Source organism: Lagenorhynchus albirostris, chromosome 17, assembly GCF_949774975.1.
Source record: "Lagenorhynchus albirostris chromosome 17, mLagAlb1.1, whole genome shotgun sequence".
NCBI lineage: Eukaryota > Metazoa > Chordata > Mammalia > Artiodactyla > Delphinidae > Lagenorhynchus > Lagenorhynchus albirostris.
The window spans coordinates 24,246,301-24,261,400 of NC_083111.1; the positions used below are offsets into that span (position 1 = coordinate 24,246,301).

Below are 15,100 nucleotides of genomic sequence, written 5' to 3' on the forward strand. Positions count from 1 at the left end.
ATGAGAGAAGAAAGCAACTTTATTCCAGAAAATTCAGAGGCAAACGAAGGTTACAGGTGTCCCACCCAAGACCCTGACCTGGAAGGCCAGAGCAGATCCCATATTTATATAAGGAATTAGTAGAGTCCTGTCAGTCCCAAATTAGCTTAAGGCTTTGGCTTTGACATGAATGCCAGTCAACACAACCCATGTGATCTGAAGGGTTTTAAGAAGCAAGTTTGTTCCCACATTTGGAACAGAAACTAAAGTAGGACCAAACAGTCCTTGTGAAAGCTGGGCTAACCCAGTTTTCCTGTAGCTCCAGGCCTCTGGGGTTTTATCCAAGCTGCTCAAAAATACATTCCAATATAGAGTAGGTGCAGACAAATACTGTTTGATTCCACTTATATGAGGTACCTAGAATAGTCAAATTCATAGAATCAGAAAGTACATTGGTAGATGCCAGGGGCAGGGGGGTGTGGTGAGGGGGTGGAAAGGGGGAATGGGGAGTTAGTGTTTAATGGGGACAGAGTTTCAGTTTAGGAAGGTGGAAAATTTGGGAGACGGATGATGGTGAGAGTTGGGGGACAATGTGAATGTACTTAGTGTCACTGAGCTGTACAGTTAAATGTGGTTAAAATAGTATGTTTTATATTATATGGCTTTTACTACAATAAAAATAAAACATTAAAAATAAAAAAGGAAATGCAGTTTGAAGGCACACTTTCCATTTCCTTCCAAATGTACATTGCAAGGGTTACAGAACCCAGATCAGAACTATAACATACGCTGCACGATCTACAACAGGGCTGGTTGACTCAACCTGCAGAGGAATGCCAAGCAGGAGGCCCTGTACACGTGAGAAGGCTGCACAGGCAGTGCGATAGCAGCATTCCAGGGAGTCGGAGCCGTCCACGAGAGCACCTTGGGACTAGCCCGTGCTTCACCCTGCCCCCAACTCATTTGCCCTATGAAGCTCTTGGGTCCCTGCCAGACAGAAGCTCAGACTGCTCTGCACCTCCCACCTTCCCCTGCTCAGCACTCCCTCTGAGTCCAAAGCAGTTCACCCCGAAGTGGAAATCCAGGGCCACCACACTGTTACATCCCCGCTCCCAATCTGTGTAGGATGTTCCATCACTGTCAAGGAGCTACCATGCCTTCCTCACTGCTTTGCTGCTGACATTCTTGTCACCCAGTTCCTGTGCCTGCAACAGCCCTGCTTCTCCCCATTCAGCAGCCCATCCTCCTTGCTCTGCTAGTGCTTTGATGGAAGGTTAGGGAGGAGGATGTCCAATTGCCCAAAGCTGTGGCTGCAGATACAAAGCCTTCTCTTTTCAGATCCTGGGATACTTTCTTCCTTATTTTGTCTCCTGGGAGTTTTCTATAACCTTCAAAGCTGTGCCCTGACACTGGCCTTTGGGTGTGGCCTGTGGTAGGTGGTGTCCCCGGCATCAGCAAAGGCCTTGACTCAACATGATTTTTTAAACAACATAAATGTTGTAAAGTGAGGAAGAAGCCATATTGGAGGATGATTTTAAGATTTGTGGAATAGGCAATTAGATAATACATCCTGATAATCACTGAGATATGGAAAGTAGAATAAATTTAGTTATTAGGAGTGGATGGAAGGTGGAAGTGAAAGTTTAGTGTGGAACATGTTGTGCTGAGGTGCCTGGGACATCCTCTTGGACGTCTTCAACTATTTTCTTCTTTCTAACTTTCCTTTCTCCTTGAATGATCTCATCACCATTTATGAATTAAGTTACCACTTGAATATTGATGGCTCCTAGATCTATATCCCAGCCAGGATCACCCTCTTGAATATCAAATTCCTATGTTTATTCCCTACTTAGTTTTATAGACTTAAACTTTGAACTCAGTTTTCTCATCTGTAAACAGGAATACCAAATACTTATCATAGGATTATTTTGATAATAAATTAAGTAGAACATGCAAAGTGCATGGACCATAGTAAGTGCTTAATAAATATTGGTTTGCCAAGAATTTTCCTAATCAGTTCCTACAAATCTTCTCTTTTTGAATTCTCCAATTCTTGAGTAAAGCCAAAGTGAGAGTCTAACTCTCTGTTTTTGAAAAGGAAGTAAATAATTGTAATCAGGAACTTAATTTACCTCTTCTGGTTTCTCCGTATCTTGGTATTACACATACGGTAGGTATTCAGAAAATAATAAACTTACTTTTAAAGGAAACATCACAAACAGAATTATATCAACTACAGGACACACTTTAAAAGATTTTGGCTTACTATAAAAGGCAAGTACGTGGTTTGGAAATTTCAGTCTGTGTACATGGAACTCCAATGATCTGTAGAGGTGCTTTGAAGTTCCACAAAGTACAGAAGAAACAAATCTCACACACACACACACACACACACACACACACACTCACACACACACACACACACAAATGAACACACACCCCTACCTGGGAGGCCTTATTATCATTTTTGTTTGTTTTATATATTGGAATTCCATGGAGATTTTATTTGAATAGAAAGTTCCAGAACATAGCCAATATCTTATTTGAATAAAAAGTTCCACTGGTAAGAATAAAAGAAAAATTTGGAAATGACTACAGGAACATTTGCATCATTACAAGCCTGTCATCTCTTTTCTGGAATAAACATTATGGGATTATTTGGACTTAATTCTTGAGAGATTCCAGGAATAGCTTGGTTTACTAATAATTTTTCAGATTAAAACTTATAGCCTAGAAATCTTTTTCTACCCTCTGCATTGCTACTACACTTGTCTCTGTCTTAATGCTCTAGGACAGATATATGTGAAACGACAGTACTTGGGCCAGCTGACTGTGGACAATTTCACTACATTTAAAACTACCTTAGGTCTCTGAGAAATTATTACTTGACTGTAGTTATGCTAAAGAAGGACTTCATATTCAGTAATAGCACATATTTATCATTTTCTACCTAAGATAATGGAAAGTTCACTATTATTTTTTCATCTTGGATTATTATTTTAAAAATCATGTACTAGAAACAAAGCAATAATACAATTTTCTATTTCCTTCACTAAATTATAAGTAAGAAATTATCTAGCACAATGAATAAATCATTACACAGCCTTATAAATCTAAAAAGTTTTATTTAACCAACACAACCATATCGAATAAAATCAGTCTGGGGGAAAATTAGTTAATTGCTAATTAGTGGGAAATAATATATGCTTGGACAACACACCCAACAGAATGTCATAGAGTTTGATGCAAACTTCAGTCCAGCTCAATATCCTTTGGCTTATGCTTTCTCATAAACTCTGGTAGCAGTGACACAATTCATGATACATTCCTAGGCACAAAAAAAATTATTGGTAAATCCCTGGGACTAAACCACTTATATTTTGTTTATTGTCTCCTTCAATGTTGGGAAGGAAACAATATTCATCAAAAGATATTTGCTCTGGGCTCTTATTATATACCTGATATTGTAATAAGCTAGGGAAATATAAAGATCAAGAAGATATAAGTCTTGCCCTCAAGGAATCTTACAATCTATGTGGTGAGTGAAAAACATAATTAGAAATGAACAATACAATATGGTTCATATTGAGAGGGATGAGGGCATGCTTCCTGGGGGACAGTATACCTACACTGAGCTTAAAAGTATGAAGGATAATTGCCAGAGTGAAACCGTAATCCCAATAGACTAACATTTTGTTCTACAAGGACAATTATCTGTTTCTCTAGGTAGAATAACAATTATGGGATGACCTAGCAGTAGAATCTAGAATTAAGTAGCCAGAAGATACTCACCACCACCAGTTTGTCATCCACTCGTTTTCTTTTTATGGTGGTTGATTTTCCATCCCACTTCTGCACCTGCACCAGGGCACCTTCATCTAAGATTACGGTGCTCTGCGGGCATAATAAAAAAGTGATTATAATGATGGAGGAAAATAAAATTTAAAAATAGAGCACTTTTATTTGCAGGAATATTTTGAGGTAATTAGTAATTTTAAATTACAAGAAAATGTTGCAACAAGGAAACAATGAGTGCCAAAAACAACGTACAAAATTATATGTATATTATGATCAGAATATTATACAAACATGCACTTGAAAAAATACTGTGAAAGAATATAGATAATAAATTTATGTTGAGATAGTAGAATCATAGGTGATTTTTACCTTTTTTTCCCACTCTTTTATAAACGTTCTCTAACACTGTTACGTTATTTTAATTCACTTCAAATACTATATATATATACATATGGTATGACAAATAAATTATGTTAATCATTTTTTAAACTAATAAGGACCATTTTATAGAAAGGGAGAAAATTCACCAGCTAAATATTGAAGGCAACGTAGTTCAGATCTAGGAGTCAGGGATCTTTGGCTTACGGTGGAATGGGTTTCCTCCTTTTACAAAATGGCTTCTTGTAGGCAGCGGTCATTTAGAAACCAGCGTTTACTCTGCTCCAATTCCCTATTTCTCACCTTGACTTTCCTGTCATCTGCAGTGACTTCCTCAAATTCCTGGCTCAATTTGAAGGAAATCTCAGTATTTTTAAAGGTACTTTCTGATTTAATGGTGATCACATCCCCATTCACACTGATGATCACATTGGGTTTGGCCATGCCAGCCACTTTCCTGGTAGCAAAGCCCACTCCTATAGTTGGGAAAAGAAAAATGTCAAGTTTACAATTTTCTCTCACATCTTTATTTAAGAAAGAGCAGTAGTGTGTGTGTGTGTGTGTGTGTGTGTGTGTGTGTGTGTGTGTAGGTGGGTGCACGTGTGCATAAAAGGTGAAAGACTCCAGTGAGTTTCTTAAAGGTCTTATGTAAACATCTCCTGCAGATAAGTAAAGTAGGCTAATACTTAAAGAACGCCTGAGGCACAATTAGATGTAAGTCTGTTCTTTAAATTTCCACTTCCGGGTTTCGGATACAACTCTTTAGGAGACCCATTATTAATTTTCCACAAGAATATGTACAAAGATTAAGTCTTGTGAGACATACATATTTTAAAAGTCACTGCACTCTCGAAATAACTGGCCATCTTAACCATGAGGGCAGCCACTGTCATTTTACTCAGTTCATGAAACACTTGGGAATCTCTACCTTTCCTTCTTAGATAACAAAAGTGATCTAATCCATAGTCAAAGACAATAGGATTTGGGGAACGACTATACAGTTACTCGATTAAAAATTAATCTGTTTGGGTGTCCAAAATTAACATTTCATGGCATTTGCTGCCAAGTCTAGTTTTCTTGGCTTTTCCAAATTACTCCACCATGAAATGAAGATTTCGATTAATTTTTCCAAAAGTCAAAATGTTTCCTGCATGCATAACATTTTAGAATGGTGATGTTCCCAATAAACTATAGAAGATGCTAAAGAGGGCTTAGGCATCAATTGTGAAAACTTCAAAGTTTAAGAAATCACTATTTTAGTAAGTTCAGAAATTAATACTTTGATTCCCAATCACTTAAGTGGCAAAATCCTCTTTTTGAAAAAGAGGAGTGTATTTTTTGGGATGTGTGGCAGTTATGGGACGAACAATTTACAACCTAATGTAGACAGCAAGCAGTACCTTACTGTCACTGCATAAATTATAATTTACGACTGTTATAGATGTGTTGTATTTTTAAATGCATGTGCATAAATCTACAATACTTTTTTGACTACTTATAGATACCAAAATTTAGGAATAGTGGGGATCAGGGAGGCAAATATCGTACAAAACAAGCAATACCGAGGCTCTGATTTAGCTCCCCATCCGAAAGCAGCAACGAGTGGGAAGATAATATGCTGTTTCAGCAAGTCCTGTCTGTGTTACAAAATATAATAACCTCAAATACATGGAGTGAGTCAACATAGTGAATGGATGCAACACCCGGTCTGGTTCCAGACTGGCCAAGCTTATGAAAATCATTCTCTCCACTGGCTTGATTCTGTCCTCATTTGACGGTTGAAAACAATACCTGCTGACTGAAGGTAATCAACTAGAGAAGCTAATTTCAGGAGGTATCTTATTATCTTTCATTATCATCAATACCTTATCATTTTAAAACACAGTGGTATAAGAATTTAAATATAAATACTAAAAGTGTAAAATGTTTCTAAAAATAGTAAATAGCCTCAAATACAGACATATCTGTATCAGTGCATATTAATTAGTTTATTGAATTACAACCAGTTGATATTCTACAAAGCTAGGTTTCACTCATGTTGAAGTCCCTGATTTCCCTCTTGTCTGCAAACAAGGAAAACAGTAGTTATACACAAGCAAAAAATATACTATAAGATTTAGAAGAAGGTTAAGTCTTGAGATTTAGGGATTCAATCATAACCTCTAATAAAGATATTGTGAAAAAAAATCCCTCCCCAATTTGCAACCCCTGGATACAACTTGATAATGCATGGCCGTGGCTGCCTGAGTGAAATACTGCCTCTCTACTCCTTTGCTTTAACTTTGTAATTATCTGGGGAACACACAGGCAATGTTACCAGAACCTAAAATCCTGAAAGCCTCTATTATCAATAATTCTATGGCATCCCATATAATTTTAAATCAAACAAATATTTAAGACTTTTAAGGAACATATTTTCTGAAATTGAGATTTTTTTTCTCCCATAAAACAACCACACATTTTAATGGATTGACCTTAAAACAATTGGCTAACATACATTACTCAAAAAATTACATTAAGATGAGAAATGCAGTGCTTTCAGTTTCAAATGGAAATTATTGCATGCTAGGAAATACAGTTTTATTTCCAAGTTATTGCTTATTTTATATGCAAAAGGAATCAATAAAAAGAGACAGAGAGTCAAGTAAACCAAAGATATTCAAGTTTATCAATCAAATAAAATCTTGGCATTTCTGTACAACATAACAATTCCATTTATACCCTTTTTCATATTAGTTCACCTTAAGGAAGCATTAGTTGTGACTTCCATCTAGAATGTTTCTAGAAACAAATGATTCACACATGTTACTTTTATCGCCTCTATATAGAAAGCAGAATTTCATGTCTGGCCACTGCTTCCAGAGTGAAAAACAGCCACAAAGCACTCTTCCCCAGAGAAAAAGTTATAAACCCAGCCAATGTATTTCCTTACCCACTTCTTTCATGTAATCTTCAAAGTTTTCACTGGAGACAAGTTTCCAGGTACCTACAAATGCATCACACATTTTGGGAGCTTTCTAGAATTATTCTTCAAGGTGAGAAAGAAGCTGCAGCTTTCAGGAAGGTGCTATTACCCTCTGAGTCCAGAAAACTTCCTTTTAAAGATACCCAGGACAAGTGATTTTTAGGAATAACCAATTGGGAATGGTATCAGATCATTTCCTTCATTGCCAGACTCTGCGGTTTTTCCTTTGAGTCATGTTTTTCATAGAAATTTCTCAACTTTGGTTCTTCCTGGCAAATGGTCATTGAACTTAGAGTACAACTTATTTTTAACCATTACAGAATATTTTAAATATTTCTATTTTGACAGTTTAATATTCAGTGAATTGAATTTCCTCCTATTATTTTCATACATATTTATCACAGTGTAGAGTACAGCAGGGTAATTATCTTGGGATAAATTTTGACTCCCATTTCTGGAGTTTCTATTAAAATTACAATTATGTGGTTCATTTGAATTGAGGAACATAAGAATTATCTTGTATATTCTTAAGTAATTGCAAAGGCTCTTTGGGGCAGTACTGTCTCAGGAATTACCTGGAAATTAAAACAAAATAAGTAATGGCATTTAAAAAATATTTATTTATTTATTTTTATACAGCAGGTTCTTATTAGTTACCTATTTTATACATATTAGTGTGTATATGTCAATCCCAATTCCCAGTTCATCCCACCACCACCACCACCCCCCACCCCGCTTTCCCCGCTTGATATCCATACAATTGTTCTCTACATCTGTGTCTATTTCTGCCTTGCAATCTGGCTTATCTGTACCATTTTTCTAGATTCCACATATAGGTGTTAATATATGATATTTGTTTTTCTCTTTCGGACTTACTTCACTCTGTATGACAGTCTCTAGGTCGATTCACATCTCTACAAATGACCCAATTTCATTCCTTTTTATGGCTGAGTAATATCCCATTGTATATATGTACCATATCTTCTTTATCCACTCATTTGTCGATGGGCATTTAGGTTGATTTCATGACCTGGCAATTGTAAATAGTGCTGCATTGAACATTGGGGTGCATGTGTCTTTTTGAATTATGTATTTTTCTGGATATATGCCCAGTAGTGGTATTGCTGGGTCATATGGTAATTCTATTTTTGGTTTTTTAAGGAACCTCCATACTGTTGTCCATAGTGGCTGTATCAATTTACATTCCCACCAACAGTGCAAGAGGGTTCCCTTTTCTCCTCACTCTCTCCAGCATTTGTTGTTTGTAGATTTTCTGATGATGCTCATTCTAACTGGTGTGAGGTGATACCTCATTATAGTTTAATTTGCATTTCTCTAATAATTAGTAATGTTGAGCAGCTTTTCACATGCCTCTTGGCCAGCTGAAGGTCTTCTTTGGAGAAATGTTTATTTAGGTCTTCTGCCCATTTTTTGATTGGGTTGTTTCCATTTTGAATATTGAGCTGCATGAGCTGTTTATATATTTTGGAGATTAATCCTTTGTCCGTTGATTCATTTGCGAATATTCTCTCCCATTCTGAGGTTTGTCTTTTCGTCTTGTTTACAGTTTCCTTTACTGTGCAAAAGCTTTTAAGTTTCATTAGGTCCCATTTGTTTATTTTTGTTTTTATTGCCATTACTCTAGGAGGTGTATCAAAAAAGATCTTGATGTGATTTATGTCAAAGAGTGTTCTTCCTATGTTTTCCTCTAAGAGTTTTATAGTGTCTGGTCTTACACTTAGGTCTTTAATCCATTTTGAGTTTATTTTTGTGTATGGTGTTAGGGAGTGTCCTAATTTCATTCTTTTTGTTTTCCAGCACCACTTATTGAGGCTGTCTTTTCTCCATTGTGTATTCTTGCCTCCTTTATCAAAGATAAGGTGACCATATGTGCATGGGTTTATCTCTGTGCTTCCGATCCTGTTCCATTGATCTATATTTCGGTTTTTGTGCCAGTACCATATTGTCTTGATTACTGTAGCTTTGTAGTATAGTCTAAAGTCAGGGAGTCTGACTCCTCCAGTTCCCTTTTTTTTCCCTCAAGATTGCTTTGGGTATTCAGGGTCTTTTGTGTCTCCATACAAATTTTAACATTTTTTTTGTTCTAATTCTGTAAAAAATGCCAAGTAATGGTAAAGTACCCCAGCTTTCTCATTTCAAATGTTTTGTAAGAATGAAAAAGAAACAGTAAATTCAATTATCCACCAGGAATCTGGACAGCAGATTTAATTAATAAATGATCATTTAACCTCACTCATTCCATCCCCTAAATGAGAGCATAGTGTGGATTTCCACAGACCTCTTAAAAATTAGGCTCCGGGCTTCCCTGGTGGCACAGTGGTTGAGAGTCCACTTGCTGATGCAGGGAACATGGGTTCGTGCCCCGGTCCAGGAAGATCCCACATGCCACGGAGCGGCTGGGCCCGTGAGCCATGGCCGCTGAGCCTGCGCGTCCGGAGCCTGTGCTCCTCAACGGGAGAGGCCACAATAGTATGAGGCCCGTGCATGGCAAAAAAAAAAGAAAAAAAAAAAGGCACCAATCCAAACTATGCTCCCCATACTGAGAAAATTCATCCAGTTCCTGAACTATATTATAAGCTCTAAATTTATCCAGATCTAAATGGTGTTGCTTTACTTAAAAACAATCAGAAGTGGGGTGGTCACAAGCAATCAAAATCTAATTTCCTTCTTTTACATAGTGAATAATTCATGAGAATGCTTTTCTAAAGTAACCATATTTTTCAGTCCCCCCCACCCCCTACCCCATACCAGAATGATGGAAGATCGTCACATAGGCAGCAAGCTCCCATGAGCACACACAGACTTTAGAAAAGAAAAAAAGAAATTAAAATACTATGGGTGTGTTTAGTATCACTACACCGTGTATTCCATTGAACAGTATCTGCCAAGCACACGACTGATTTGTAAGTATCCTAAGGGCTTCCCAGAAATGGTTGAGATAGAGGATTCTGCAAAGGACAGGATTCTCTGTAGGCAAGCAAGTTGCTAAGAAAAACTGATAAAGTCATGTTACAATAGTAGTTTTTAATTGTTGCTTATGTTAATGGTGTAGTAATAATGTTTATTCACTCTGGACTGTTGCATAGATACATAGACTGTGGGTGGTGTATCATTCCGTGTAGACTTGCTATTATAAATTCACTGAACAAGAAAATAAAAATCCTCAGTCTTCGTGCAGGGATAACTTTGTGTTCTAAATTAATAATGGCTTTTACTTTTTCATTTGTTTTTAGTTTGTTTTGTGTTTAAGACAATTTTTTTAGAGGTTTTATATTTACAACAAAATTGAAAGTTACAGCAATTTCTCACATACTCCCTGCCCCCACACAGGCATAGCCTCCCCTGTTATCAACATCACTCACCAGAGTGGTACATTTTTTACTAAGGATGAACCTACACTGATACATTACAACCACCCAAAGTCCGTATTTTACCTGAGGGTTCACTCTTGGTATTGTATGTTCTATGTATTTGGACAAAAGTATAATGACATGTGTTCATCCATGTAACATCATACAGAGTATTTTTACTGTCCTAAAAATCCTCTGTGCTTTGCCTATTCATCTTTCTCTGGCACTCTCACCACCTTCCCACAACTCTGTCAACCACTGTCATTTTCACTATCTCCAGAGGTTTGCCTTTTCCAGAATGTCATATAATTGGAATTATATAGTATGTGTCTTGTCAGATCAACTTCTTTCACTTAATAATATTCATTTAAGTTTCCTCCATATTGTTTCATGGCTTAATAGCTCATTTCTTTTTAGCACTGAAGAATATTTCGTTGCCTGGACATACTATGGTTTATTCATACATTCATCTACTGAAGGACATCTTGATTATTTCCAAGATTTGGTAGTTATGAATAAAGTTGTTATAAACATCCACATGCAGGTTTTTGTGTGGACATAGTTTTCAAACCCGTTGGGTAAATACTAAGGAGCGTGATAGGGTAAGACTTTGTTTAGTTCTGCAAGAAACTATCACATTGTCTTCCAAAAGGTCTTTGGAATTCCCACCAGCAATGAATGAGAGTTCAGCAGCATTTGGTGTTGTCAGTGTTTTGATTTTGGCCATTTTAATAGGTGTGTAGTGGTATCATTGTTTTAGTTTGCATTTTCCTGATGACATATGATGAGGAACATCTTTTCACATGCTTACTTGCCCTCTGTATATCTTCTTTGGTGAGGTGTCTGTTAAAGTCCTTGGCCCATTTTTTAAATTGTGTTGTTTGTTTCTTATTGTTTAGTTTAAGAGCTTTTTGTACATTTTGGATAACATTCTTCTATCAAATCTGTTTTTTGAAAATATTTGAAATATTTTTGAAAATATTTTCTCCCAGTCTGTAAATAATGGTTTACTTTTCAAAATATATGTTGATGTTTTACTTTTAGTAACAAATTGCTTCAGACAGATTTTCAAATGATTATCATATTTGAACATATATCATGTGTATTGTGACACTGCAATTTAAACTTTTTTTTTTTTTTTTGCGGTACGCGGGCCTCTCACTGTTGTGGCCTCTCCTGTTGCAGAGCACAGGCTCCGGACGCGCAGGCTCAGCGGCCATGGCTCATGGGCCCAGCTGCTCTGCGTCATGTGGGATCTTCCCGGACCGGGGCACGAACCCGTGTTCCCTGCATCGGCAGGCGGACTCTCAACCACTGTGCCACCAGGGAAGGCCTAAACATTTTTTTAGAGATGGACTGTCTAATACTGTAGTCTCTAGTCACATGTGTCTCTCGAATACTTGAAATGTACTAATATGACTGAGAAACTTAATTTTTTATTTTACTCAATTTTAATTAAAATGTAAGAAATGATCCTGATTCAGTTGTTGGAAAACTTTTAAATATATGTGAAAGAACTTGAATATGTGAATCTACCTTTTCAACTATAAATTTTATGAAATGTAAATGTCTATGAAGCATTTCAAAATAAAATTTAGAATCTGAGTGGAGGTGTCCTGTTAGTATAAAATGCACATTAAATTTTGAGGACAATATGGAAAAAAGTACAATATCTCATCAAAAACTTTTACATTGATGGTATGTTGAAATGACAACATTTTAGACATATTGGGTTAAATAAAATATATTATTAAAATTAATTTAACCTGTTTATTTTTTACTTTCTTAAGGTGGCTGCAAGAAAATTTTAGTTTACATAGGTGGCTCACAATATTTTTCTATTGGGCAGTGCTGATTTAGAGTACCACAACAGCAAGGTCCATTTGTTTATTTGGCATGTAACATAGGCAATTTACTAGCCACTGGGGATTCAATAATGAGCAAGCCACACCAGGCATCTGCTTGTTCTCATGGAACTTATATTCTAGTACTGGAGAAGATAATATACAAAGAGGTAAATAAATAAACCAATTCAGCTGTGTGTTTCAGAGAAAACAGAACAGGGTAATCTGATATAATGACAGCTGTGAGGGTTGGCAGCTTTAGATGGGGCAGTCCAAGAAGGTCAGTCAAAGGAGGTGAGCAGTTGAGCTGACACTTGCACAATGAGAAAAAGACAGCCATGGAAAGACCAGAGAAAATAATGTTCCAGACACAGGGAATAGCAGGAGTTGCTGGTTTCATACCCATTCATGACAAGTTTACCCAAACATGACCACCATCAGTAAACCATGAAAAAGCATTGATATATGTTCCTATAAACCATGACCAAAGTACAGATATATGTTCCTGGTGATAAGAGTCTAAGCTCCATTAAGGCAGGGGCTTTCATCTAGATTTTTCACTGATGTATATCAAGTAACCAAGTATTTAATAAAATGCATGAAGGAAAAACTAGTTTGGTGGGTTAGTGAGAGTCCAGCAACACTCCTGTAAAAATACTTCAAGAATATTTCTGTGGGCCAGTAGCTTCGTGTCCCTATGTCGACATATTTAGTGCCTGATCATTGTTGGAGAAATGGTAGAGTTGAGATTTTCTATAAACAAACATTAGCTCCTTTAATGATTTCATATAAACAGGAATCGTAGTAACCTATATATAGTAAAGGGCCTTGGCAATGAAAGAATTAAGATGTGGGAGGGTAGTTGAGCCTACATGAAGGAATTTCATGAAATCAATTGTGTAGAATAACAAAATAGGCTCGACAGAATTACTCACTTGAAGAGATGCTATCTTTAAATACAGTTCAATTTATGTTCCAAATACATGAGCCATCCTGTGAAATGCTAATATTCTTCTATGCACAAGTCCACTAAGTTATGTATCATGTAAGGTAGAGAATTCTTTCTAGACAATAAGCTGTCCAGAAATTTAAAGCAGAGGCACACACCTCATATTTTATGCATCTGCTCTGCAGGGTAACTGGGAATACAAGCAACTGCCTAGTTCCTCCATAATTTAATCTTCATCTCAGTTCCTAATACTTACTCTTTCTGCATAAATAAGATAGAACATTCCCTCATCAAATAACCATCACCTTTCACCACAGAGTCTGATGGACTGCTGTGTGAGTAAAGGGGTATATAATAAGGAGAATCACACTAAAAAAAAATTTAATTTTATACAAACTTGGGTTCAACACTTTTTAAAGAATATTCTCTTACAAGGACCTAATGTATAGCACAGGGAACTCAATATTTTGTAATAACCTAAGTGGGAAAAGAATCTGAAAAAGATATATGTATATGTATAACTGAATCACTTTGTTGTATGCCAAAAGCTAACTCAACATTGTAAATCGACTATATTCCAATATAAAAATAAAAATTTTTAAAAAAGAATGAAGGGGATAAAAAGAATATTCTCCCTTTGTATTAAGGAAGAGAATTCAGATTTAACCAAAACTTTAGTGGTCATCCTTTCTTAAAAACTAGTAGGTATTATACTATTTATATTTTCAAACCTAGCTTCAATGTATAAACTAGGTTTATAGTTTGGCAAATAATTTTCACAGAATCTTTTTTTCAAACATACTATGTCCAAGACACTAGGCTAGTTGTGGTGAGGGAGTATAATAATAAATAACACATGATTTCTGCCTCTCCTTAATGATCCAACTTTCCATTCTAGTTACCAGCCTGGGACCACAGTACAATACAATATAAAACCTTTTTTAGATGTTTTGCTTTGACAATCATCTTAATATGGAAATTTTTTTGCACAAGAGGCTCTTGCTGCTCTTCTAAATTTTTTTTTACACTTTTAGCATCTTTTATTAGCATATACTGTGTAAAAGATAAGCAATACCTTCATTCCATACAGTTCCCCCTCATTCCTAACCTCCCTTCATCCTGAACTTTATCCCATTCATGATTTAAAGTTCCTAGTACCTTACTCATTCACCAAATATTTGCTGGATTAATGCATTAATTAACGCAAGGAATGAGGTATGGATTTAGGGTACAAAATCATGCTTAATGCTTGTGTATGAGTTTTAAAACAACAAAGCAGTGGGCTCAAATCTGTGTTTTACAAAGATATAGTGGCACTGGGAAGGGTGGATTATAAAGGGTAGAGTAAGCAGATGTAAATTCACTTACAAGGTGAGAGTTAAGAGATGGCGAGGGGCTGATCAAAAGTAATGGCAATGAGATAGTGGAAAAACAGTGGAAGAAATTGAGAAATGATATAAGAGGGGTATAGGAAGCTCCTTCCTTCTGGAAGAGCCTGGTTCCCATAGACAAAGCACGTGGGAGAAAATTTGCCTTTGTTTAGGAAAGGAACTCCCACAGACAGGACTATGCTTTTCTTCATGAATATTCAAATACAGCATTAAAATGCACATACGAAGCCAAACTCTTTCCCCTGAGCTGTGGGAAGGGGTCTTCAAGCAACAGAGTCTCACTTTGCTTTGGAAATGTGGACATGGGGACTGTGGCCCCAGACCCTCAGTGCTGACTTGGGGGGCCAGACTCTAGTTCAGACCAGCTGCTTTGCACTTTGCTCTATGATGGACAACTTCCATGGAATGTATCCCTATGACCTTTG

At 36.6% G+C, this 15,100-nt stretch overlaps 1 protein-coding gene across 1 annotated transcript; it reads right to left on the bottom strand.

The window, feature by feature from the left end:
- Positions 1–3,084: 3,084 nt before the first annotated feature.
- Positions 3,085–7,246, bottom strand: LOC132507766 (fatty acid-binding protein, adipocyte). The gene is made up of 4 exons (XM_060127344.1): positions 7,088–7,246; positions 4,459–4,631; positions 3,772–3,873; positions 3,085–3,307 (listed from the first exon to the last, which is right to left on the bottom strand). Exons 1-4 carry the CDS (start codon positions 7,158–7,160, stop codon positions 3,257–3,259), a joined length of 399 nt encoding a protein of 132 aa, XP_059983327.1. The 5' UTR covers positions 7,161–7,246; the 3' UTR covers positions 3,085–3,256.
- Positions 7,247–15,100: the final 7,854 nt, after the last annotated feature.